At 35.1% G+C, this 25,899-nt stretch overlaps 1 protein-coding gene across 2 annotated transcripts in view; it reads right to left on the bottom strand.

The window, feature by feature from the left end:
• The window catches only part of SRFBP1 (serum response factor binding protein 1), a 102,225-nt gene that overhangs the window by 47,873 nt on the left and 28,453 nt on the right, over nucleotides 1–25,899 (bottom strand). The window contains exons 2-3 of one of the 2 annotated variants that reach the window (XM_027875127.1): nucleotides 23,830–23,918; nucleotides 21,111–21,183 (exon numbers count right to left, since the gene is read on the bottom strand). In XM_027875127.1, coding sequence (XP_027730928.1) covers nucleotides 21,111–21,183; nucleotides 23,830–23,918 — 162 coding nt within the window. The remainder of the gene's footprint in view (nucleotides 1–21,110; nucleotides 21,184–23,829; nucleotides 23,919–25,899) is intronic. The other variant, XM_027875128.1, reaches the window with a different exon arrangement.

The following is a 25,899-nucleotide window of genomic DNA, read 5'->3' as shown; positions in this document are numbered from 1 at the left end:
AATGAATGATCTGACTTTAAGCCAGAAACAGAATTGACTTTAAGCCAGAAATAGAATTAACTTTAAAGAGCATACATAATCCAGCAACAGGCCCTGTTTGAATTAGATTTCCACATGGCATAGGATATATAAGTAGGAATTGTTTAAGAGTAGTGAACTGTTTAAGAATAGTAAACTATAAAAATGAGCTATAATAATGATTGAAGGCTCCACTGTATATTAAAAGGCTATGTTTGACATAGTGCAAAAAAATGCAAAGGATATTTTTCTTGAAGTCTAATCACTAACACCAATCCAAGGATCAAAGTGTTTATGTTGGCAGTTAGCATCTATATATCCTATTTCAGAATATTTAAAAAGAAAAACATCCTTTTTGAATAATCAGACCTTTTATATTTTAGGAAGTTTTAAATATCTCAGAAAAATGACAAATCAGCTATAAACTATAATTTCTTCAGGAGTAATCAGTAAAATTTGTTATAATAAATTACCTACGGTACCATAAATATAACTCAGTTTAGTGACCACCTTTTTCAAGTGCTTTAAATTTAATCTGTAAATTTTCTATTATGAATTTAAGTATTAAATATGAACATTTTAATGTATGAAAAAAACCCTGTATATGAAATTTAACCTGTTAAAGTCTTTAAAAAGTGTATATATTAAAATTATCCATGGTAACAACAAAATTTGTCATATCTTTATGTCTCCTTTTGAACTTTTTTGAGGTTTTACTCTGTATTTTTACTGTTTTACTAATTTATTTATTTATTTTTTTGCATCTCCTCACTACCCACTAACTGTCCCACTTTGGAACAAATACTTATCAACAAACAAATCAACATATTGGTTTGTCTGACAACATATGTTTTATTCGGTACCTCTAGTCTCACTTTTCTGCCACGAAGTGAGAAGCATGCTTTATCATTCATCTGAAGTCATGATCAGAGTTCTGAGGTAAACTGGAATGTTCTTTCCAAGAACAACTGTAGTGTGATAGTAATAATTTGATTACAGAGCCAAGAAAGGTGAAAAGGAATGGGGGTGGGGGGTAGAAACAGGGAGTGCTGTAAACAAAGTAGCAGGCAAAAAGGCCCAGGTAGACAGCTAAAAGAGATGTGAAATGAGGCATGCACTCCAGCTGGCTAGCTAGAGTGAGGTAGTTGAGCTACGCTTATTCACTCATCAATAAAGAAAGCTCAAAGAGCAAGCATGGCTTATCAACTTTTTAATCACAGTTCCAAATTAATTTCTAGAATTGTTGGACCAATTCCCCTCCAGTAAGCAAAATGGGTCACTTTCCTCTCTTATCTTTGTCAGTTAAATTTGCTTTGATTTGCATTTCTCAAATTATCAGTGATTTAGAGATTATTTTTTCACATGGTTGTCGATAACAGATTTCTTCCTTACCCTTCAACCATTTATCTACTGGGGAATGGCTCTGAATTTTACAAATTTTAATGAGTGATATACATACACACATACACACACACACACACACACACACACACACACACACACACACACAATAGCGGTCACATATATTTGTGTAAGTTCTCTAGCTAGTCTGGGTATAAGAACCTTGTGAAAGATATTTGACACAGAGATTTTCCCCCCAATCAACCACTTTCCTTCTTATACAGATTGTTAATTATGTTCATGCAAGTTTTTTAATTTCCTATGAATGAAATTATCTATTTTACCTTTGCCTCCCTTGTCTAGTTAAGTATTTACTTTCCAAGCCACAGTTGTAGAAGGCAACTATACTGCTTTTCTTCTATTGTTTTTTAATGTTATAATCTTTAATATGCAGGTCACATGTCCATTTGGAGTTTGTGTGGTATATGGTATATATGTGGTCTAACTCTTATTTCTGCCAAACTGCTTTCCAGTTTTCCCAACAATTCCTGTCAAATAGTGAATTCTTCCTAAAATACTAAATTTGCTGGGTCAGGTCCAAGCTGCTTTATGGTATAATTTGAGGTCTGGAAGTGCTATTTGTCCTTCATTCTTATTTTTTTCATTACTTCTCTTGAGATTCTAGATTTTCCGTTCCTCCAAATGAATTGTCATGATTTTATCTAACTTTATAATACCATATAAAACTACTCCTTGGTAAGTTTTATTGATTTTATTTCCAGTTATTTATTTAGATACCATCTTTTAAAATATGTTATAACTTATCCAAAACTACTGAATATTCTTACATGTATTTGTTGTTCTTTATTTAAGGAGCATTTTGCAATTACATGGGAAGATTTATGTGAATTGATTGCAAAATGAAGTAAGCAGAAATAGGACAACAATATACACAGACTGAAACAACATAAATGGAAAAGAAAACAACAAAATAATAAAAATTGAATTTTGTGCAATTATATTGACCAAGCTTGATTCCAAAAAAGAAATATGAGAATGGATCTCCCTGCCTTAACTGCAGAAGTGAAATATTATGGGTGTGAAACATTATATATAATCTTGGACTTGATTCATATGTTGGTTATTTTTGGAGAATGCTTTTTTTCCCTCTTATAAAAATTTATTGTTACATGACTCTCAGGGAAAGGGAGAGATATACTGGGAAATGGAATTGAAGCAAAAATAAAGTATCAATAAAAACCAATTTAAAAAGAAATAGAGCAATGAAAATATTTGGTGAAAATGAAAAAAATAGTTAAAGTAGAGTTCATGAGTTTAAGTGCCTAGGGAGAGATATATTTCCATTTAACCTACAATTCAGGTGACACCTCAGTTAAAGAAGTAATATTTTGCAAGACCAGACATTTACAACTCTTAATGCTTTTCCTTAAGGCTTTCTGTCTCCCTGTATTTATTTCCAAAAAATATGTTGTAATGCCTCCTTTAAGGCACATTATTTCAGTAGTAATGGTTGTTTCCAAAATTTTTGAAAGTAGCAGTCAAAAAGTTTAGGGCTCCTGGTGCTTTCACAGCCGGTAGGAAATGTCCTGCCAAGGACTCCAGCTCAAATTTCCAAAATTACAAAACTTTAAAAAAAAACACAAACAAAAAAAATTAAAAACAAAACTTTTTTTAAAAAAAAAAAGTTCATGTGACATCACTTCCTTACCTCCCACTCTTAAATCCTGTTTACACATTCACAGTCCTTTGAACTAGGTTTATCGAGACTTAAGTAATTCCAGCTTCAGTTCCTTCATTCAAAAATTAGGTGTGTGGTATGACTCAGTTAGCAGTAATGGCATTTTCCTCATTGCCAACAAGCGAATTTAGTCTTTGTTTAGTAGTAAGAAACATAGTAGGTTCAAAAAAAAAAAGCAGGAAAAATTCAAGCATACTAATGAATTTAACTGCTGCAACCATTTTTGTTATTATATCTTTAATAAGAGACTATGTTTTGAGGTTCTTACAGTTTGTTTACCAACTGGTCCTATAGACAACAATGAGAACCATGCCATTTACATATTCGAAATGTGACTCCTCAATTTTTTTTTTTAAAGAATCTGACTTAACCAAGTTTTGGACTAAGTTGAAGAAACTACATGCCAATAAGCAAATTGGAATTTCAGTGTGATGATCTGTTTCTGAATGCTGTTGCATGTGTAACACTTGAAAGCAGGGTATACACTGCTATCTTAAAATATCAAAATGATTTCCTGTTTATAATTTTTAAAGTTCACAAGCTGAACAAAGAGAACTATTAATCAGAGTATTCTGCTCCCAGTGGAAATGGTAAAATCTCCTTGTCCAATGTGAAATTAAACTGGTAGCAGGATACTAAGCTGACCCCTCAAAAGGAGAAAAGAGCTCTTCTACTTTCATTTTTGACTTTTTTTCCTTTAGGTATTCCTGTTAACCTACTTTATTCTCTAGAAAAGACATGCAGCAACAACCTTATCAGTTCTTGTGCATCAAATAAACAGCACCTTTTGAAATAGCAAGGATTTAAAATTAGCAATGAAAAGTGACAACTGAAAGTGACAGAATAGGCAGAAAAAAACCACATAGCATAGGGGCAAATAGTTATGTACAATGACATCCCCGGAGAGCATTATAAAATCGAACTATATAATAATAAAATATTCAAATACTCAATATTTGGTTACATTCATGCTTATTTCAGTATATAATAATAAATTTATTTCACTAGCATAGGGAACTCCCTGAAAGAAGAAATTCCCTTTATCAATTTAGGTGGGAATTTCTCTGAAACTCATAGTTTCAGAGAACTACTCAGAGCACTGAGAAGGTAAGTGACTTATGCTAAGACAGAGCCAACATGTGTCTGGTGACACCTGAAACCAGATCTTATTGGTTCTGAGAATGGCTTTATATTTATTCACTATACCAGCAGTTCTCTCTGAGGATCCCTGGGGATCCCTAAGGCCCTTTCAGAGAGATCTGTGAGGTCAAAACTATTTTCAAAATACTACTAAGCCATTTTAACTTCCAATATGGCACATATACATGTATAAAAAACCACAAAAGCTCTTTTGAGGAATTTGCAGTAACTTTTATGAGTGTACAGGGGTCCTAAGACTAAAATTTTGAGGAACACTGCACCATGCCATCTTGCCTTGCAAAAACAAAAACAAAATTTGCTTTATTAATGATTAATTATGTTCAAGATACTGCTTACTGAGGTAAGTATACAATAAAAAGGAGTCTCCTCACAAAATTCTTTTAAAGTACCATAGTATATGCACAGCAATCTGGTACAAGCAGTAAAATTAATATACTTGTTGCTATTTTGCATGAGAAGCAAATATAGTTTTTATGTATTCTGCTGCTTTGCGTGAATCCAATCATGTGGCTTTGGGGCAGAATCCAGCACTGTTTCTCAAATGTCAAAAGACCATTCTTATCAGGGGTTTTGTAATGCCCTTTACTCATAATAAGTGAAGTTTTGTGGATTCCATGTCTAATTTCACCAGCATTTTCATTTAATATATCTTAATAAGGCAAGTTTTAAAGTGGACCCTCTGTGCTCAGAGAATATATAAAAGCATTGTGGGTGATTTATTTTGGTATTTCACATAGAAGTGACCTTTTGTCATGAAAGAATTTATGCCTTATTGGCAAATTTACAATATTATATGTGAACACAAGAAGGAAAAATACTGGAATGGAAAAACACAACATACTGTCGCCTTCTATGAGATGTATTGTTGAATGAACACCCAAAGCCTTTTGTCATTAAAAACCCTTTGGGTTATTTGCAACACAACTGCAGAGACATTAGGGATGCCTCACTGTAGAATTTACTCTACTCTATTCACTAGAACAGCACCCACTACTATCAAGGGAAAATGTTTCACTTTGTATGCAGTGAAAGAAGTTTGCTGCTTTAAACTTAAATACCTCCCTTGGTCTGTGAGCTCGTTGTTACATGATTAAAGGCAGAGTTATTTAAAGCTGGACAGGGCCTTTGGTATCACCTAGTCCAGTACCCTCACTTTATAGATCAGAAAAGAGGTAGAAACTTCTGGAACATTTATTCACCAGCAGGTAAACTTGTGAGGATGTCAGCCTCACAGTGAAGTGACGGCCTGCTGCTCAGGGGCAACTCTCTACCTACCTTTGGCAGATACGGGTTTAAAATGCCCCTAAATTCTTATGGGATTGGAGAATTCTTTACAGTAAATCTTAGCTCCTTATCGACGAATCATTAAATTCAACACCACCTCCCTGGACTTTCATTCCTACTCTTCCAGGGAGCTGTGGACATAAAGTAGTCTTCCCTCTGCACCCCTTCTTTCAAACAATACAAAAATATTTACAAAAATGACAGGACTTAGCAATGTAGAAGCTGCTGGGAGTATTTCATCTTCTCACCACCGTGAAATTGGTAAACTCATGTTTGTGATCAACCTCTTTAATAATTTCACATATAAAAAAATAATAAAGGATTAAATTGCCCTTCTACTATAATTTAGAAAAAAACTGACATCGTAGTCTCAAAAAAAAAAAAAAAAAATCAGATACACCTGAGCACCTACACCAAATTAGCAAAAATAGGTGACTTTGGCCTGGAGAGAAACTTCCCATGTCATAAGGCAAAACGAACCTGATTTTCCAAGTTAAGTCTCCTTTTAGAGAGAATTACTAAAGTAAGGCAAGGCTGATGGGCATGGGTTCTGGAAGTTTTTTGCATTGCTATGTTGGATCAGCAGATGGCAGTACATTTTCATCACATAGGGAACCATTTTGGTACCCTTCCCCACCCTGGGCTATAGTAGTCATCTCTAATTTAGAACATTTGGAGAATTCCTTCCTCTTTTTTTTTTTTTTAAAAACCATTAATCCAGGAGAGGAAGTCCTTTGCCAACCAAGGAACAACAATGTCTGTCCAGACATTCTTCCATTGACGGTGGCATGAAGGGCTCCAGTTTCATTGCCATTTTCCTGGGGCTCTTTGAGAGAGAGTGAAGAATGGTCAGGATGCCCCTTTCCTCACATCCAGGTCTAAGCAATGTACGTGTAATTGATGAAATCATTTGTATATCATGGTGAAAAGTATCCTTTACACCCTTGACAATATCACACACCCAAGTTCACCATAATACCATTAATGTGATTTTAAACATTGTGAATTAGAAAAGATGCTAACTGCTATGTTTTCATTATGTTTGCTTTGCTTTTATTTATTTTTCTATGATCAATTAGAGAACCATTTTTTTCCAAGGGCGATTATAAGTCACACTTTATATAGCATTTTGTTTGATTATTTGCTCTGTACTGAATTTGTAAGCTGCTACCATTAGATCTTAAAATAATATTCCACACTGTAAATTTTTAAGGTTCAAATAAAGTTTAATTGTTCACAAAAAAAAAGTATTATAGTACCATCAGTACTAAAAGATTCATGAGCTTCTAGAAAATTCACTTATTTCAAGCATCTCACTCCCCTATAACGCAGAATAACTAAGATGTTACTATACTTAATGATGGATCTCTTCTATTGTACTAAATGGTACCCTCAGGTTATTAAAAAAGTATAGCTCTAAAAGATAGGTTCTGTACACTTTGGCTTTCAATAAGAGATTAGGGCCATTTTGTAATTAGTTTCAATGTCAAAGAATAATGTTCTGGTACATAAAGATCTAATCAGTGGTGTTAAACTCAAATAGACATGGAAGCTACTAAACCATACATAAATCCTTGTGGGCCACATATTGACTTAGTTTTCAAATGTAATGTTGTTTATGTTGTATTACATTTTTATTTATTTTGTTTAATATTTGCCACTCACATTTTAATCTGGTGAGGCTGCACTTTGGAGTATTGTGGGCCACATGTAGCCTGGAATAAGTGTCTCAGGACCCCTAGACTACTAAATCATATATAACTGTTGAAAAAGTGGGAAAGAAAAGTTAGTTAAACAAACAAACAAAAAAATCCAAAAACACTACATATCAACCTAGCCAAATAAGATTAGCATGACTGAGGAAAATGGGATTTAATTTATATTCCAAATCTTGTATTTTATAGATGAGGAAAGTAAGGCCTTAAAAATAAAGTGACTTGTCAAACATTAACACTAATGTCGGGACAGCCACTCATTACAGAGTCTTGGTGAGTTGCCAGGGCATTGAGAAATTAAGTGACTTGCCCAGGGTCACAGAAATAGTATTAGGTGTGACTTGAATCTAGGTCATCTGGGCTTGGAGGATGGATGGCTCTCTATGCAGTATGCCATGTCATCTTTTTAAAGTGTCAAGAACTGTAACCATTTTCTACAATTTACTGACCACAATCTGCAGTCACCCAAGGAGAATGATGGTATTAAAAAGATGGGTTTTAATGGCAATGGGCAGCTAGGGGAACATTCAAAGCACTACACATTTTTCCTTACATTATCCAATTCCATCTCCTCTTCCTATTTATATGCCTCCCAGCTCACTATCCAAGATAAATGAGCTGTCTGTCCAATTTCATGACACAATCTGTTTTTCTTCTATGGCGAGTAGGGAGGACTCTTTTTGAGATGGGCTTGGTATGTACCAAGGCTCTATGTAATGAGAATAATGTCACCTGCAAACAGAAACATCGTTAGAACCTTTCCGCTCTTTGTACTCTGCAGATAAAATCTCATCCATGACATTGATCAACACTTCTGGGAAGTACATATATCCCTATTTTATGCTTTGCTTGATATTATTAATGAGAACACAAACATAGTTAAGATAGTTCTTTGTCTTTCTCTCTACATTAGCTTACAAGCACAAATCTAATGTCAGTGGCTCATGTAAGAAGTCTTCCAACTACCAAATTTGTAAAAACATTCATCCTCAAACCTCACATTCAGCACTTTGTTTTATAACAAAATTCCTTATAATCTTGAAGACCTGGTTTCATGTACTGCATCTGATATAGGCTAAGTTGTTTAACCTTTCAGAGCCTAGGCAGCTGTCTAAGTTACAGATGATGTGCATCAGTGGAAAAAGTTTACATATTTTGAGGTCCACAGCAGTGAAATTATAGGTGTTGGCTCCTCCACCTCCAAAATCTGTATACATAAGAGGAGGAAAAGAAAGAGTTGTAAATTCATTTTCCTGATATAACTACATGATGAATATAATTATAATTCTCATGAATTAATAAGAACGAAGTTCTCTGATCTACTCTAGCCTGATGAGTCTTAAATGTCATAGATTTTGATTCTCCAAAATAATTCAGCAATGATATTACTTGGATAACATGATATAGGGATTATGATTTAATCCTTGGTAGCAACCAAGTTGCCAGTGATCCCAGGTAGTGATGACCTTCTCTCCTTGGACCCCACAAAACATTCCGTTTGCACTACTTTTGAGCCTTTAGAGTATTTTATTTTATAATTATTTGTTTGTTACACATTATGTATGCTGTAACTAGGAAAAGAATAATGAAGACGATGACCATGTTTCATCTAATTTTGTCTTTTACTTAGCATAGTCATCTGCACATAGTAAGCACTTAACTGGGCAAGTCATTTCAGAGGCTTGAGTTTAATCATCAATAAAATGACTGTTCTAAAATCTGAAAAACTGAAAGTCCACAGGTTTTGCAGATTATATGTTTCTCCTATAGCTGCTGGTGTATATAATTCTGCCACAGAAACTTCCAAATAATTTCCTTTTAGAAATTATTGTAGTACTCTGTACAGGTTGGTAACAATAACAACAACAACAACAAAAAGTCACAATAATTATCGGAAGATCTAAGTTCAAATATGACCTCAGACACTTAGTAGCTGTGTGACCCCAGGCATGTCACTTAACCCATTTTGCCTCAGTTTTTTCATCTGCAAAATGAGCTGGAGAAGGAAATGGCAAACCACTCCAGTATCTTTGCCAAGAAAACCCCAAATGGGATTATGAAGAGTTAAAATTTGACTCAACAAAAACCACAAATCTCTCAGAGTTGTGAGGATCAAATGAGATAATAGTCGTAAAGCACTTAGCACATGCCTGAGATAGAGTAGCTGCTTAATAAATGCTTGTTTCTTTCCTTCCTTCTTTATTTTTAATAAAATTTCTTTTTACAAGAAAGGAAACAAAATTTGGAAAAACACTTTTTTGATGGAAAAACTTAAAAGTTTTAACAGACTAGTTGTGGCTTATTACAGAGAAAAAAACAAGAGCAAGCTACATGTTAAAGTTCTGGAATGCTTTTGAGATAATGAAATACGGATGTTGTGATGACCAATCATACTGTTGCATTTCCAATGTCTGACTTATATCAATTAACTAAAGAATGTTAAGATTTTACATGTTGCTGTCATTCCTCTGGTCCCATTCACGCTAGATGATTTCTAAAATCGATTCTAGTTCTAGTATTCTATAATCTAGTATGGTACAGTGGAAAGAATAGTGGGTTTGGAATCACAGGAACTGCATTCAAATTCCGCATCTGGTGAAATTAAAGCTATCTACAGTCACATGAAAAAATGCTTTAGAACACTAATGATTAGAAAAATGCAAATTAAAATAACTCTGAGATACCACCTTACACATATCTGATTGGCTAATATGACAAAAAAGGAAAATGATAAATATTGGAGAAGATGTGGGAAAATTGGAACACTAATGCATTGTTGGTGGAGATGTGAACTGATCCAACCATTCTGGAGAGCAATTTGGAATTATGCCCAAAGGGCTATAAAACTGTGCATACCCTTTGATCCAGCAATACCACTTCTAGGTATGTGTCTCAAAGAGATCATAAAAAAGGGAAAAGGACTCACATGTACAAAAATATTTATAGCAATTCTTTTTGTGGTGGCAAAGAACTGGAAATTGAGGGGATGCCCATCAAGTGGGGAATAGCTGAACAAACTGTGGTATATGAATGTAATGGAATACTATTGTTCTATAAGAAATGAAGAGCAGGCAGATAAGACTTAGATGAACCGATGCTGAGAATAGTGAGTAGAACCAGGAGAACATAGTACACAGTAATAGCAACACCATGCAATGATCAACTTCGATAAGACTTAGCTCTTCTCAGCAATACAATGATCTAAGACAATTCCATAAGTCTCATTATGAAAAATGCTATCCACATCTAGAGAAAGAACTACAGAGTCTGAATGCAGATGGAAGATACTATTTTCTCTTTTTTTTTTCTTTCTTGTGGTTTCTCCCATTTGTTCTGATTCTTCTTTCACAACATGACCAACGTGGAAATATGTTTATTATGATTATATATGTATAGTTTATATCAGATTGCTTGCTGTCTTGAGCAGAGGGGGGAGAAAAAATATTGCAACTCAAAATCTTATTAAAGTGAATGTTGAAAACTATCTTTACATGTAATTGTAAAAAATAAAATATTATTAAGTTGAAAAAAATTCTGCATCTGATATTAACTACCCATGTGAATTTGGGCAAGTCATTTAACCTCCCTAAGCCTCGGTTTTTTCATCGAGAGATGGAATCTAAGGTCCTTTCCAGATCTTTGATTCTATAATTTTAATAAATACTTAATGAGCGAATTTATAGAGAGAAGAGAAAAAAGAAAATAGTCATACAAAAATGAACACAATTTGAGTATCACCTATCTATCAATCAACAAGTATTTATTAAGCCATTACTATGTACCAAGTACTGTGCTTAGAGTAGGAATATAAGTACAAAGAAAGAAAAAATTCCTACTTGAAAGAAGTTTATGTCTTGATGGAAAAGATAATAAGTATCAATCTATCTATGCACAAAAATAAAGTGATTAAATACAAGTATATGCAAAGTAGATGTATTTATTCACTTTATGTACAAAGTTGTTATACAAGGTAGTTTGGAAAAGAGATCATTAGCAGTAGGGAGGGACCAGGAAAGGCTTCATGTGAAGAGAGTGACAGAGTTGTATCTTAAAGACAGAGAAGAACTCTATGAGGTCAAAGTAAAAAAGGGACATATTCTAGGTATGCAAAATTATAAATAGGAGATGGATTGTCACGTGTGAAGAATTCGGAGAAGTATTGGAAAACTTATTGGGTGAAAAGTAAATAAACAAAACAACACAAAAGATTACTATAACAATGCAAACAAAAAGAACAACAAACCAGAAAATGAATGCTCCATAATTATAATGAAGAGGATTGGCCCTGGAGAAGAGTGAGAAAATGGGTATGGAACACTGCAAATACTACCAGATATGACAGATACATTGGTTAGTTCTACTGTTACTTTTTCCTATTTCTTATTAAATCTTTGCTCCAAGCAGATGCACAGGATAAGTAAAGAGTTAGAAATTAATGTGATATAAAGACAAAAGTTATCAATAAAAAAGAATTTATTTCCTTTTTAAAATTCTGTTCTCCTTTTGACTTTTTTTATGCCATTTTAAACAACACTGACAATGGCTAAACAACATTTACCAATCTTTCAGTATCCTGGGATGCATTTTGTCTTGGCCTGCTGATTTGAACTCAATACAGGGAAACAGAGTGCATTCTTCCTACCTTCCCATGTATTCTGGATTTTAACTCCTTATTTTTGTCTTGTCCTTTGTATCTAAAAAACATTCTCCTTTGCAGAGAAAAGAGAAGCAAAATAAAAATTCAGCCACAATGCCTTCTGTCTCTTATTATCATTCCAACAATCCATGTAGTATAGCAGTATTATCTTCTATCTGATCCTTCCTTTTTCCTAAATAAAGCTCTAAAGACCCAGTGGTAGGAGTGGTATCATAACCCCTCCTCCTCCAGGCAAGTTAGGCTAGTTTTTCCTTAAAAGGTATTAAGACATTCCTTGAGACTTGGCTGGCTCAGGGGACTTAAGACTGTTGAAGTCACTTCCTCATAGCCTACAAAACAGACTCAGGAAGCTCCAGAGGCTTGGCTAGTGGATCTTAATAGGTAATGTGCAAAGTAGCTTTGCAGAATCAACTTGCAGTACCCTTGATGCCTATCCTTGTTTAATATCCCTCTCCTCCTATGGCTAAATGAAGCTTGCTGTTGTTAATTGTTGAATGACTTACAAGCATCTCATTTTGTTTATAACCTAAACTATTGGGGAACTGGCCTGAGTTGGGCCCAGCCCAGAACAGACCCTGTTTCGATGCTGACTCAGCTCATTCTGATCTCTGAAATTCATAACATTATTTTTAAGGGACTATGGCACACTTTATTCATCCATATTTATGTCTTTCAAAATTACTTTTATTGTGAACTTAATCATTAATAAACATTTCAATATGCAAAGAACAAAGTGGAATATATGAAACTGTGAACTTGTTAAATATTTCTTGTTTTTTAAAAAGTGTATGTCAAATTTAACAAAATAGAAACAAAACTGTCATTATCTTCCTTTGAAATAAAAAAAAACATGTCTGTAAAATATAAGTTAGTGATAAGTTCTAGCATGTTGAAAACATTCTCTCTAAGCAACTCCCCCTTCCCTTCTCAATCAAATGGTTTCACTTTGAGTCTTCATTCTATTCCTATGATTTCCCTATTCCTATGATATCTTGTCCTGTTGAATTTTTGTCCACAGCATACTTCTTAATCCTTCTGTAAACCCTTCAAAATCTTTTCTCTCCAAATTCAGAGCAAATTTCAGGCTATACCCAGTTTTTCTAGTATAAATTCGATTAATTTTTCTTTTCTATCACCCATTCTAGAAAAGTTTCCTCACCTATGAGTTCTCTATTCCAAATAAATCACAGGTCTAGTCTCTACTCCTAACCCTATCATAAATTCTAAGATGAAGTGGGCACTTTCCCTTACGACTTGAAACAACCAGTACCTTCTAGTCAGAACCAGATGCAGAATAAAAGTTCCCACTGTTGGTTCCTCTACTTTTTAAATGATAATAAATAAGGCAAATCAAGAAATGATTAACTAGTCTGCTTTGGAGGGAAGAGAGAAGAGAGAATGAGAATCTCCAGAAAATGTCTGGATAACTGAAGTCCCCATTCCCAACTTATAGTCTATCATTTCTTTAACTCCTCATCTATTTTCTCTTTGTTTCCATAGGTCTACAGTATTCTTTGATGATAGTAATCATAGTAAGGGCAAACAAACAAAAATCTGTGCTGCTTTGCTCAAAGAAATACCAGTAGTTCCAAGTTTCAGGGAGCATGTGATGATTTACACCAGAGATCTGTGACATGTTCGATATTTTGTAGTTGCTTATTGATTTCAATCATCAAACTCTTCACGACCCCATTTGTGGTTTTCTTAGCCAAGATGCTGAAGTGGTTTGCCATTTCCTTCTCCAGCTCATTTGACAGAGGAAGAAACTGAGGCAAAATGGGTTAAGTGACTTGCCTAGGGTCACACAAGTACTAAGTGTCTGAGGCTAGATTTGAATTCAGTTCTTCCTGACTCCAGGCCCAGCACTCTACCTACTGTGCCATCTAGCTACATGTATTTGTCGTCCAGTATTTACTCGTTCGGAAAACCAATCTCTCTTTTTCCTTGGTGACTGGGAGAGAAATGACATCTTCCAACATCACAGGCCTCTTAAAGGTGGGAGCCCCAGTAAAATGAGAATTCACCATTGAAAACTATTAGAATTCCTTGCCAGCCAACAAATTCCCACCTTTTCTTCTCCTAAACCTTGTGATTAATAGTCAACAACTGCCAAGAAGAAAAACATTTTCACCTGTTTTTACTTCCCTGTCTCTAGCTTCTACCTACCTTAGCCTTATCAAGTCCCTAACCTACCCAGTGGGGCTGCTAGGTGGCACAGTGGAAGACTGAGTTCAAATCTGGCCTCAGACACTTACTAGCTTTGTGACCCTGTGTAACTGTTTGCCTCAATTTCCTAATCTGTAATATGAGATGGAGAAGGAAAAATTAATTTTCAGGGGTAAAGAGGTAGTGTAATATAATGGAAAGGCAGCGAGGTGGTGCAGTGGATAAAAATGCTGGGCCTGCAGTCAGGAAGACTTATCTTCATGAGTTTAAATCTGGCCTCAGACACTTATGAGTTTTGTGACACTGGGCAAGTCACTTAATCCTATTTGTTTCAGTTCCTCATCTGTAAAATAAGCTGGAGAACACTTCAGTATCTTTGCCAAGCAAGCCCCAAATGGGGTCACGAAGAGTTGGACACAATTGAAATGAATGAACAACAACCAAAAACTCTACCTTGTTTTCTGAAACCCTATTCTAAGTAAACTTTTTTTTTTTTGCTCTAGATCTCTTTTTCATGCTCATAGACACTTGGGTCCCCTACATTCCTGTCTTGTTCTCTAGTCATCTCTTATAGATGGGGCCAGCAAGAAATATCACCTTTGTTTCTCGCTGCCTCTTTCCGACTTTTATGCTACCATTAGCATAAAATCATAAAATTTAATCATTTCTCCTCTGAGGTTCATTCATCCATCTATGTCACCTGGTTCAGATCTTATTGAAGTTAATTACTGACCCCAGGTCATCACCCTACTTTTTTCAAGAAGATCTGTACCTGGACCATATCCTCTGTAACCAGACATCTGCCCTCACACTTGGAAACTTTCAATATTCTTGTTTCTGACCACTCACTCTAACTTTTCAATTCATGAATTTTCTTAACATCCAAGACCTGCACCTTGAGTTCACTCTACCTCTGCCACTCCCAAAGATACTCATATCTTTTAAATCATTCTGTCACCTTTAACTATGCTGCCATCAGTATACACAGAACTTTGAAATCCCTCTCTCAGTTCACAACCTTTTATTCATTCACCATTTCTTCTACCTCCTATTCTTTATTCTCTGGCTTAGGAGCACATACCAGGTATGCCAAAGCACCTACCACCACTGTGGCCACCTTGCATCCTCAGACCCCAATGGCTACAGACTAGGAGCCTTTTAAGGGTTTTGGGAATAGCAATGCCCCCTAAAACAATCACTGAAGAGAAAAATCATTGTGGAAAAGGGAATCACCTTCCTCACCACTACTAGCAACAACTGCTAATTCAATAGGACTCAACAACTTGTGCCATCAAGAGGCACAAGAACCCTGGTTGTGGCAACTCCCATCTCCCAATCCACTGGTCCTATTTAAAACCCAGCATTCACAGCTACCATCCAGGAAAGTAACTCCTGTGGAGAAAGGGCCAGCCATTCCCACCAAATGCCAACCAAATGCCACTTACAGGGCAGGCATTCCAAGGCTGAGTGAGGAGGTAGCATGTATCAGGTAAGTCTAACCACCACCATTTTGTCTACCATCTTCTCCTCAAACTGATGGAAACAGTCCAGGACCCTGAATTCAAGACCCTTGATAATAACAATGCTTCCAGACTAGAGCCCCCTGTGGAAGTGCACACTAACAGTTATTCCTTTAGGGGCTAGAGCCACAGCTACTGCAGACCCAGAAAAGAAACTATCAAAGTGCTTGGCACTGTTAAACTGTTGAATATTTGAAACTTACATGATTTTATCACTGGGAATTACTTAAAAAAAGAAAAGGTATTACCATTTGCTTTGCCACTGAAGCACAATGATCATGAGAACTTTCTGTCTGACTTGCAGCTAAATCCTTCCACATGTGCTGTCTCCCCTATTAGAATGTAAGTCCCTTGAGAGCAAGGGCTGTCTCATTTTTCTATTTGTATGTCCAATACTCAGCACAGTGTTTTACCTATAGTAAAGTGCTTAATAATGCTTTTAAAATTTTTTCATTCCTGCTACTGCCACTCACTCTACTCCTTCACGTTTTCCCAGTTCATTAAACTAGGTTCAAAGTTATAACTTCTTGCCAAGAATATTGCAATAACTTTCGAATTGTTTTTCCTGTTTCTAGTCTCTTGCATCTCCAATTCTTCCTGCACATAACTGTCAAAGTGAACTTCCCCTGAGATCTGTATCATTCTCCTTTCTCAAACATATTCAGTGGTTCCTTTTTGCCTTAATCTGGTATTTAAAGCTCTCCACAAACTAGTTCCCACCTCCCTTTTCAGCATAATTTCATATCAATCTTCTTTATGTATTATCTATTCCAGTCAAATGAGTTTACAAGCTGTTATCCATACACAATATTCCATCACTTATGTCCATGTGTCTTCCTAATGTGGAATATATTCTCTTCTCACATAGCTTCCTCCAAAACTCAACCCAAACGCCACCTCTGACATTCTAGATCTCCTGGATTTAGATTCTCCCTTTGCTAATATTCTCTCCCTTTTGAAATTACCTTATATTTATATACTTACATACTATAACCCTCTCCATCTTAGCATGAATGTAAGGTGCCTTAGGACAAAACCCTTTTGCTTTTCGTTTGTGATTGGGTGCTAATTATTTGTTAAATTGAATAATATGACTTCTGTTTCTGCCTTCAATATCTGTCTAAACACTCTACTCATCATGTTTTATTCTTTTAATTCCTGGATTCCATCATATGAAAATATGTTAATTTACTCTGATACTTATGATAGCAAATTTACCTCCTTATATTAGAGAGCTTCTAGTTCACTCTCCTTACTACTCAAACTTGGTTCGCAGAGGCCATAGATGACTGCAATCTCTTGGATTTGTCTATTATGAATCTGGGACACTTCCACTGTTATTCTCCCTTCTATAATGTAGCTACTACGCTGCATGGTATCTAGCACAGTGGACATACATGTCCAGTTTTCACCTCCTTCTTTCCTTTTCAGAGTAAAACAATTTTTTGAGGTTGAGGAGAAAATAGATTTTTAGCAGAATCAGTATGTTTTCCCTGTGACGTAGTGACAACCACTGTCTCAGATTGGTGCGGAGGGTGGACTGCAGCTGGCACTAATTTACTTGCTATAGTCCACTGTTAAACTTTCAGTGTGAGCATTTAAACATCAGAAATGAGCAATTACTACAAATCAGGGCTTGATTTACTGTTTCATTGATTTTCTAGACTTAAGAAAGTGTTAACAATGAATTTAAATATGTGTATCTGCATCTTCCCCTCCCCCAACATTTACCAGCACACCCCTGTATTGCTCTAGAAACACTGTCTGAGCTCAGTAGAAGTACAGTAGAATGCTCAGGGAATGAAGTCATCACCAAAGTGGAGGCCTGGTGACCACAGGCTAAAAATAATAACTGGCATTTATATACTGCTTTAAGGTTCGCAAAATGCTTTACATCCAATTACCTAAGTTGAGCCCTCACAACGTCCCAGAGAGGAGAGCGGGTGAAGTTATGGTAAATACAAAATTGAAAATGCAGGATAGAAAAAAAATGACTATTTAGGGGAGGGTGTAGGGTGTGCTTTCCATTATAGCAGGTTAAATGGAAGGAGGGAGAAACAGGTTGCCAATATGTGATTGTTTTATACAAGTCATTTTGCTATCTGCTTCAATTACCAGAAGCAGAGGATGGGGAAACATATTGTTATATTTGGAAGTACCAGCACACAGGTGATCAAATCTCGATGTAAAAGGGAATATTTCTTCACCTCCAGATTAGGAGAGGAGTAGAAAAGTATGTAAATAACGGGGAAGCAATAAGAAGTGAATTCCAGGTTTTCATCCTTCTCTTAAAGCTGGTTCTTCCATCAGTTCTTTTTAACAAATATGCTTATCAACTCATGTTTTTCCTTTTTCCATCAAAAGCTAAACTGTTTTTCAATCAAGCCTGATAAGCTTTTTCATAGCTGCAACTGGGAAAAGAGGAAAGGAAGACCAAAAAAGAAAACAGAGCTACATCAAAACTTGCTGGCAGTGTCTTTAAAGAAAGCCAGAGGCAAAAAGGGATTCCACCATCCTCTAAGTAACTTTGATATCTCCAACATAGGAGGCCCTGTAAACTTTCTGTTAACATCATTTCAAAGGGGGCTGTTGAGTCAGTCAAATTTTGACTAGGAAGTACAGAATTCTTCATTCCCAGCTAAACAGCATAAAACTAGAAAAGAAATAGATCATACTTTGGAGACAGGTACATCATTCACACACCATCCAGACATATGTTATTTACTAAAATTTTGCTCAAAATTGATAGTTAATGTTATAAGCTGAAGAAGAATTCTCCATATTTTGAATTGTGAAGTTCCAGATGCCTCAATTGCAGGGCATTAAGGTATCTAGGAAAGATTTTCTGCATATGTGGAGTATTTAAAGTAATAACCTACACTCAATCATCACCCAAATATAAAGTTGAAATGTAAAACTGCTGGGATTCTACAAGTCACTTCCAATAATATCAGAAAGTTTCATAAACCATTACATATCCAATATACTCAAGCTACAAGTGTTGGTTCAACACAAAAGGACAATAAGGGCAGGATTTTATATTACAAAGTCTATGAAATCAGAACATTATGATTTTACGGCATCATAAAAATCAGTGCATTTTTCTTGTCCAGAAAAAAGGATACTTTCATTTCTAAAAATATCTTAAATCTTCACAAGAAAGTCATAACACAATAAAATACCCTATTATCATAGAAAGCAAGTACAGGATGGTATTCCATGAGCAAAACAATAGAAATGTGGCATTGTCTGAGCAAAGGAAAAAAATTCTTCTGGAAAGGAGGGATAAGTAGAAGTCTTTCTCTAAACTTAATTGAAATGGTGAGCTTTCTGCATTGTCTTATTTGATATTCTCACTTTTAGTACAAAATAGACATATCCTTGAAAAGAGATTTTTCAGTTTGAAAAACTGTTCTCTGTGTTTGCTTTCAAGAGAAAATAATTAATTTTCAAAAAGAATATCTGAGGACCAGAACTTCACACTCAAGGATAAATGGCACAGTGGGTTTGGTTTTCCACTGTGTTCTTATTTATTTATTTATTTTCAAAAAGGCCTAAGAAAAAGATGAAGTCAAGACAACTGAATTTAACTACATGTAACACTATGGCCAAAAGCTGTAGGACTTTGCCTGTAATGAACTGGAGGCCCTCAGGAAACAGAAGTCGATTCATAAGGGTCTTGAGAAGCCTAGACAACAGGCACAACAAATTAAACAAAACTTATAGTGAAATATAAATGAATGAGTAAACAAATAATATGAACATCTTAGAAACTTAAATTATCAAATCTAAGTTACTTCTGATAATGAAAATGTATAATGAACTCAACTTCTGAATACAGATTTACAAGCACTGAAAATTCTCTATGTAAAAGAAAATAGTTAAGTTATATAGGAAAGTCTGTATTACTCATAGTATCTTTCATTCCCAAATCTGTCCATATTCAACATACTGCACTCTTTCCAAGTAAAATAAACATAGCAATTATATAGTATTTCAAAGCCTCTGAATAATTTAGGACTATGAAAATGACTATCCAGTAGAAATTATAGGGATAATTTAGACAGGCAATGTAATTTGGTTAGAACTTTGGTTACATATACACACACACACACACACACACACACACACACGCGCGCACACACACACACACACTCCTTTACTGTTACTTTCAGAGACCCTATTTTAATCCACTAAGATTAATGAGTAAAATTTCATATATAATAAAAACCAACAGGCCAATTAAGACCATGAAATATGCATTAAGTAATTTTAATTAAGTTAATTAAAAATTTCATAACTGCCTTAATTAAAAAAAAACTTACCTTTCTCAAGTATGATATATTCTATCTATTCCTTTGCTATTTTTAAAGATTTTATTCCATAGCTGTTTTACCATCTTATCCCCAAATACCATCCACTTAACCCTTCCTTGTAACAAAAATATTAAAGCAAAATCAGCTGATACATTTGATAATTTTCCCAAACAACTAACTATATATTTTTTCTCTTTTATTATTTTTTTTTTATTTTACAAAGATGAAAGTGAAGAATCAAGGAATAAAATTGAATATTGGTTCTTGGAAGGAGGAAGACCTCAATTCAGATTCTGCCTCTAGCAAACCTTAAGCAAGACACTTAACCTCTATGTGCCTGAGACCACCCCTAGAAGTTTTCTATTAAATCAGAAGCATGCTGCCACCCTAGAGCAAGTTGCCATATGAGGAATTCCACAAACCTACAGATAAAGAAGGAAAGAATGTAGAGAAGATTTGATTATTTGTGAACAAAAGGAAAGAACTTTGAGTTCTCTTAATTTTCTACTCAACTTCAAACCCAGACCTTTGAAATGCAATATTCATCCATGCATACAAATCATACCTTATAATTAAGATAACTGCTGCTACCAAATGTTGTTTTAAGTTTGTAATGAAAGTTTCCTAGACATTTGATGATATGTTATTTAGAAAATGAGAGTTCTACAATTTAAAGAATGAGAGGGACCGAAAATTAGGTCAGTGACAAGTATGACTGAGGGGACAGGGGCAGACTGAGTTCTTGTTAAGGCATTACAACTTCTATTGATTACAGAATTGAACTGAAAATACTCATGTCACCACACAAACATTTATTGAATTGGCAATGAACAAAGTACGATATTAAAAACCAGTATCACTATCAACACTCCTAAATAACATGGTTACACCAATTCTTGTACTTGTGCTGATCACAGTACAAGCTCGTGGCATGAAACTCTTTTGCTAAACAGGTGTATTCAGTTCAGCAGGTCTACAATTCAAACTATTCTAACAATTTTGGAGATTTAGTAAAAGACATGGAAAAGCGAAAGCTTACATATTGTACATTTTCTTTAGCCAAGCTGATCTATGCAGTGTTTCAGGTAGGTCACTAGAAACATCTATGAAGTTTTCAAATTAGTAATAACATAAGTGGAAAAACAAAACTATATAATTAACATACATCATTACCTTCATGGCATGAATTTCCTCAAGTAATCGCTGTGTTCGTCTTTGATTTTTGGATAATATATCTTCAGTACCCCTGTAGAAAACACATCATTATGTATGTAACAAAAATAAGCCATTTGTAGCATATATACATATTTACTAAAATATGGGAAATTCTGTTAAAAGTTAAAAGTACAATAAATCTTAAACACTAATGGAAAGACATAAATGAGGAATGATTAATTGTTGGGATGATTACTGAAGAAATAAAGAACATTTAAATACTGTAATTCATATAACCACCAGCAGAGGGCCTACTTTCTCTGTTTCCATGTTCTCTTGGTTTTTTAATCTAATTATCTCTATTGAATTTTCTCACAAAGATATGGGTATTAAAAACAATAACAACAACAAAACAAAATTGTTTTTCTATTAGTAGTCTGCAAATACTTTTAATAAACTTCCTTATTTGGTAAATAACAATTTATACATGACTGCACAAGTCTCTCCTATTTTTTGTTGAGAATTTTTCCTTTTATATTTCCAAAATACTTCTACTTAAGTTATAATAAAATTCATAATTAAAAATAAGCATATTGATGTGTTTATTTGAAATGAAAGTACTAAATATTGTAAAAAGACCATTAAGTAGTATTAGGCTTAAGTGTCAGCTCTAACATTTGCACAGGATCTTAGGCAAATCAATTAATCTCTCAAAGACTCAGTTTCTTCATAGATAAAATGGGTATAATACTTGTACACCTGCATCTCTTAGGGTTGTTGTAAATAAAGGGCTCTGATACACCTTCAAAACTACAGAAACATGAAATGTCATTAGGACACACTTCTTATGGGAGTAAAGCTGCATAAATATGGAACAGAGATGCAATAGGGGGGAAAAAAGCAAGTCTAATGTGGGAAGGTGTTATGAAAACAAAGAACAGTGTTTGAGAGAAGAAAGCACTGTAAATATAATTCTTCCAAAAACTAGTGACAGTGATAACATGGTACAACTTTTTGGCAATAAAATAAAAAAAAACAGCAGATCAAGTGAGATCTTACTTGTACAAATTCTTTAAAAAACTATAACACATAAATGTACAGGATTATTATTAAATGTTTTAAATTTCAAACTAATCTGTAGTTTCAATAAAAAATAAAACTAGAGTTGATCTTCAACATTCATGCCTTTTACTCTCAAGACTTCAAGCATCCCCATGATTGTATTAGTAACCTTATTTTCACTTTGGCTGGGCAAACCCATCACATTCTTGGCTATATGCAATAGAGACAGAATATCTAAGTATGATGTGGAAACCTCAGTCTTCTGAGCAAATGGGGAAGTTGCTAGCGGCTGCTCCTACCAGCTCAGCCTGAAGCTAAACTCTTCAGTACTCAGAGGGAATGAAGGAGAGAAGGAACAGGGCTATATGGCCTGGGGTGCTGAGCTAAGAGGGGAAGACCCTCTCCTTGGGAAGGTCTTGGTAAACACTGGCTCTACTCCCAGGACTGCTGAAGATCTTAAAGGGGCTGGAGATAGGGAAACATAGAACTGACCATGCTGGGATGCTGGACAACTAGGTTGAGTGACTAAAATCCTAGCAACCTCTTCCTTGGTTTTCAGAGGGCAGCTAAGGTAGAGAGGTTTACAGCAGTACAGTATATAGTACAATACCCCCCACACTTCCATCTAACACAGTGGAAAGTAAGATTCAGGTTAAAAAATGATTTAAATTTAAGAATTTTATTTGCTGCACAGTATTAATGGTACTATAGATTCCATGTGTTATGAAAAATGAGTATTGTCTGAAATCAATTTTTTAAGATTGAGATGTTAGCACAAAAGGTCACAGAATTCTAGGGAATTACTAGGGAAAAAATGTTTCACACGTTACTAATTTTATTTTGTGTCCTGCATTTTATGGGTTATTTCATGGTTACTGTGTTGGGAAAAGCACATATTATCAGAATTAATGTTTTATTATAAAGAATTTTATGCAGAAAAGTGTATTTTCAGCAATCTCTAGCAAAACATTACAGTTTTTGGTAGATGTGGGAAGCTAACCTTCTATTTCTCATAGGTTCAACGAATAAACATTTGTGTTTTTGACTTTCAGGACCATTTTCTAGAAATGTTACCTGACGGTACTTAAGGACTGACTATGTTAGGAGTGGGGAACCTGCAGCCTCAAGGCCACATGTGGGCCTCTAACTGAATCCAAACTTCACAGAATATTCAGCCAAAGGACCACACTTGAGGACCTAGGGGGCCACATGTGGCTTTGAGGCTACAGGTTCCCCACCCCTGGACTATATTATTCAAAGTAAACAACTGATTCAGGGTACCTGAACTTTAAAACTATAAAACTTTAAAAATACCATATTCAGTTGGTATAAAAGGAAATTTTTTGTTCAAGAATGAACGACAAATTACAGATAACTAGCCAAGAAAAAAAAAAGTTTCTACTTCTGTTCCATAGGAAACATAATACTTGTGGTCACTTAAAGGAAAACTGTGGAAAACTTTGACTACATGAATTCACAAAGAAATTACTAATTTGGTCCCAAACTCAAGAGAATAGGTTAATGAAACTCAATTAGGGCAACAATTATGTTCCCTATAGAAGTTAGCTGCTGAAACTCTTATTGTGGGCCTACCTCCTAACATAGTGAACAACGGAGAAAAATAATTCCTGATTTGTGACTAAGCGGTACATGATTATTAATAAAAATGACTAACTTTTTTGACTTCAGTTTGGTGATATGCCTGGTAAGCCTGCGAATAACCAAAACTCGAGTCCTCTTCACTTCTTTTCTCAACTTCACCACCTTTAGAATGAAATCAAAATGGAAGACAATTCAAGCACAAAAACACACTCATCTTAAGGCTAAGTAAAATATGTAGTATAACACATAAAAAATACTTGAATAAATTAATAAGATGATAAAATCAAGTTATTTCCATAAACATCAGTACAGTATGAAACCAACAGTCTAAAAATGTGTCTGAGGTCTGAGAACAAACAAGCTGCAAAAAAGTAAAACATTCCAAGCTAGTAATATTTCTAGATTATTCTTAAAGACAGGTTACTTGAGAATCTTTGAAATTTTTTTTCCTTTACTTATTATCCTAATCACAGTGAAATTACATGTGATTTTCTTTTAACAAAAAACAAACTAAAACAAAACAAAAACTTCTTTAATTCAGCTACATGGCTGAGGATAAAATAATGTAATACTTGTAAAGTGCATTTCAAACTTTAAAGTGCTATATAAGTACTATTATTACTTTCTTCTATGATAAAACATCTCTAATGTGTCAGCAAATAAGAATACCCTCTGCCTTTCTCTCCCAAATCAAAGAATCACAGAATTTCAGTGTTAGATAGGATCTCGCTGGCCATCTACACAACCTAATACCCAAATAAAAATCTTGTCTACGACACACTTCACAAGTATCCAGGAATAAGGCAACGAGGCCGTGCACCAGGATAGAAGCAGTGTGTGGAGGACCGGGTGGGGGGGGGGGGCAGAGGGGATGGTGAGAGATGATATGAAGGTCAAATCAAAAGGCCTTGGAGACAGATTTTCCATGGGGAGTGAGACAGAGTGAAGAGTAGGATGGCACCCAGGTTTCATGCCTGGGTGAATGGAGGGATGATGGTGCCCATGAAATTAAGAGATGGTTGAAAGAGAAGGAGGGCTTGAGAGGAAGATAATTAGTTTACTTTGTATATACTGAGTATAAAATGTCTATGAGATATTTATTTTGAGATGTCCAATAAGCAGTTGGAGATGAGAGATTCTGGAGATCAACAGAAAGGTTAGGGTCAGACAAAGAGGTTTGAAAATCATTAGTACACAGTTAACAGCCATGTTGTGCGATGACTAACTGATAGACTCAGCTCTTCTCAGCAATGCAAGGATGTAAGACATCTCCAAAAGTCTCATGATGGAAAATGCCATCCACATCCAGAGAAAGAACTAGGGAGTCTCAGTGCAGATTGAAGCATACTATTTGCTCTTTGTTTTTCTTCTGTTTGTTTTGTTTCTTCTTTCTCATGGTTTCTCCCATTAGTTCTAATTCTTCTTTACAACATGACTAATGTGAAAATATGTTTAATAGGAATGTATATGTAGAGCCTATATCAGATTGCATGCCGTCTTGGGGAGGGAGGTGAGAAGGGAGGGGGAGAAAATTTAAAACTCAAAAGCTTATGGAAGTGATTGTTGAAAACTAAAAACAAATTAATTAAAAAAAAAACAGAAAATCATTAGTACAGAGATCATAATTGAATCCACTAAGGCAGATGAGATCATCAAGTAACATGGTATAGAGGGAGAAGTGAAGAGGCCCGAGGCTCTTGAGCGTAGCGTCCCAAAAACTGGAAGACAAGAAAGAAGAGAGGAAGGAGAGAGGGTGGTTGGTAAGTGTCAATGGGGCAGCTTGGTGGCCCTGTAGATACAGTGCTGGGCCTGAAGTCAGGAAGACATGAGTTTAAATCCAGCCTCAGACACTTTGATAGAGGTGTGTTACCCTAGGCAAGTCACCTTACCTCGTTTTTTTTTTTTGCCTCAGTTTCCTTATCTGTAAAATGGGGATAATAATAGCACCTACCTTTCAGAATTGTTGTGAGGATCAAATGAGATAATAATTATAAATGCTCAGCACAATGTCTAGCATACAGCAATTGCTATAGAAACGCTAGTTGTTATAATTATTGTTATTATTAAAGGCTTCAAAGAGGTCATGAAGGATGGGGATTGAGAAAAAGCCATTAGATTTAGCAATTAAAAGGTTAGTAACTTT

This window comes from Vombatus ursinus, unplaced genomic scaffold, assembly GCF_900497805.2.
Source record: "Vombatus ursinus unplaced genomic scaffold, bare-nosed wombat genome assembly UNPS02014807.1, whole genome shotgun sequence".
NCBI classification, from domain to species: Eukaryota; Metazoa; Chordata; class Mammalia; order Diprotodontia; family Vombatidae; genus Vombatus; species Vombatus ursinus.
This window is presented reverse-complemented; position numbering and strand designations above follow the sequence as displayed.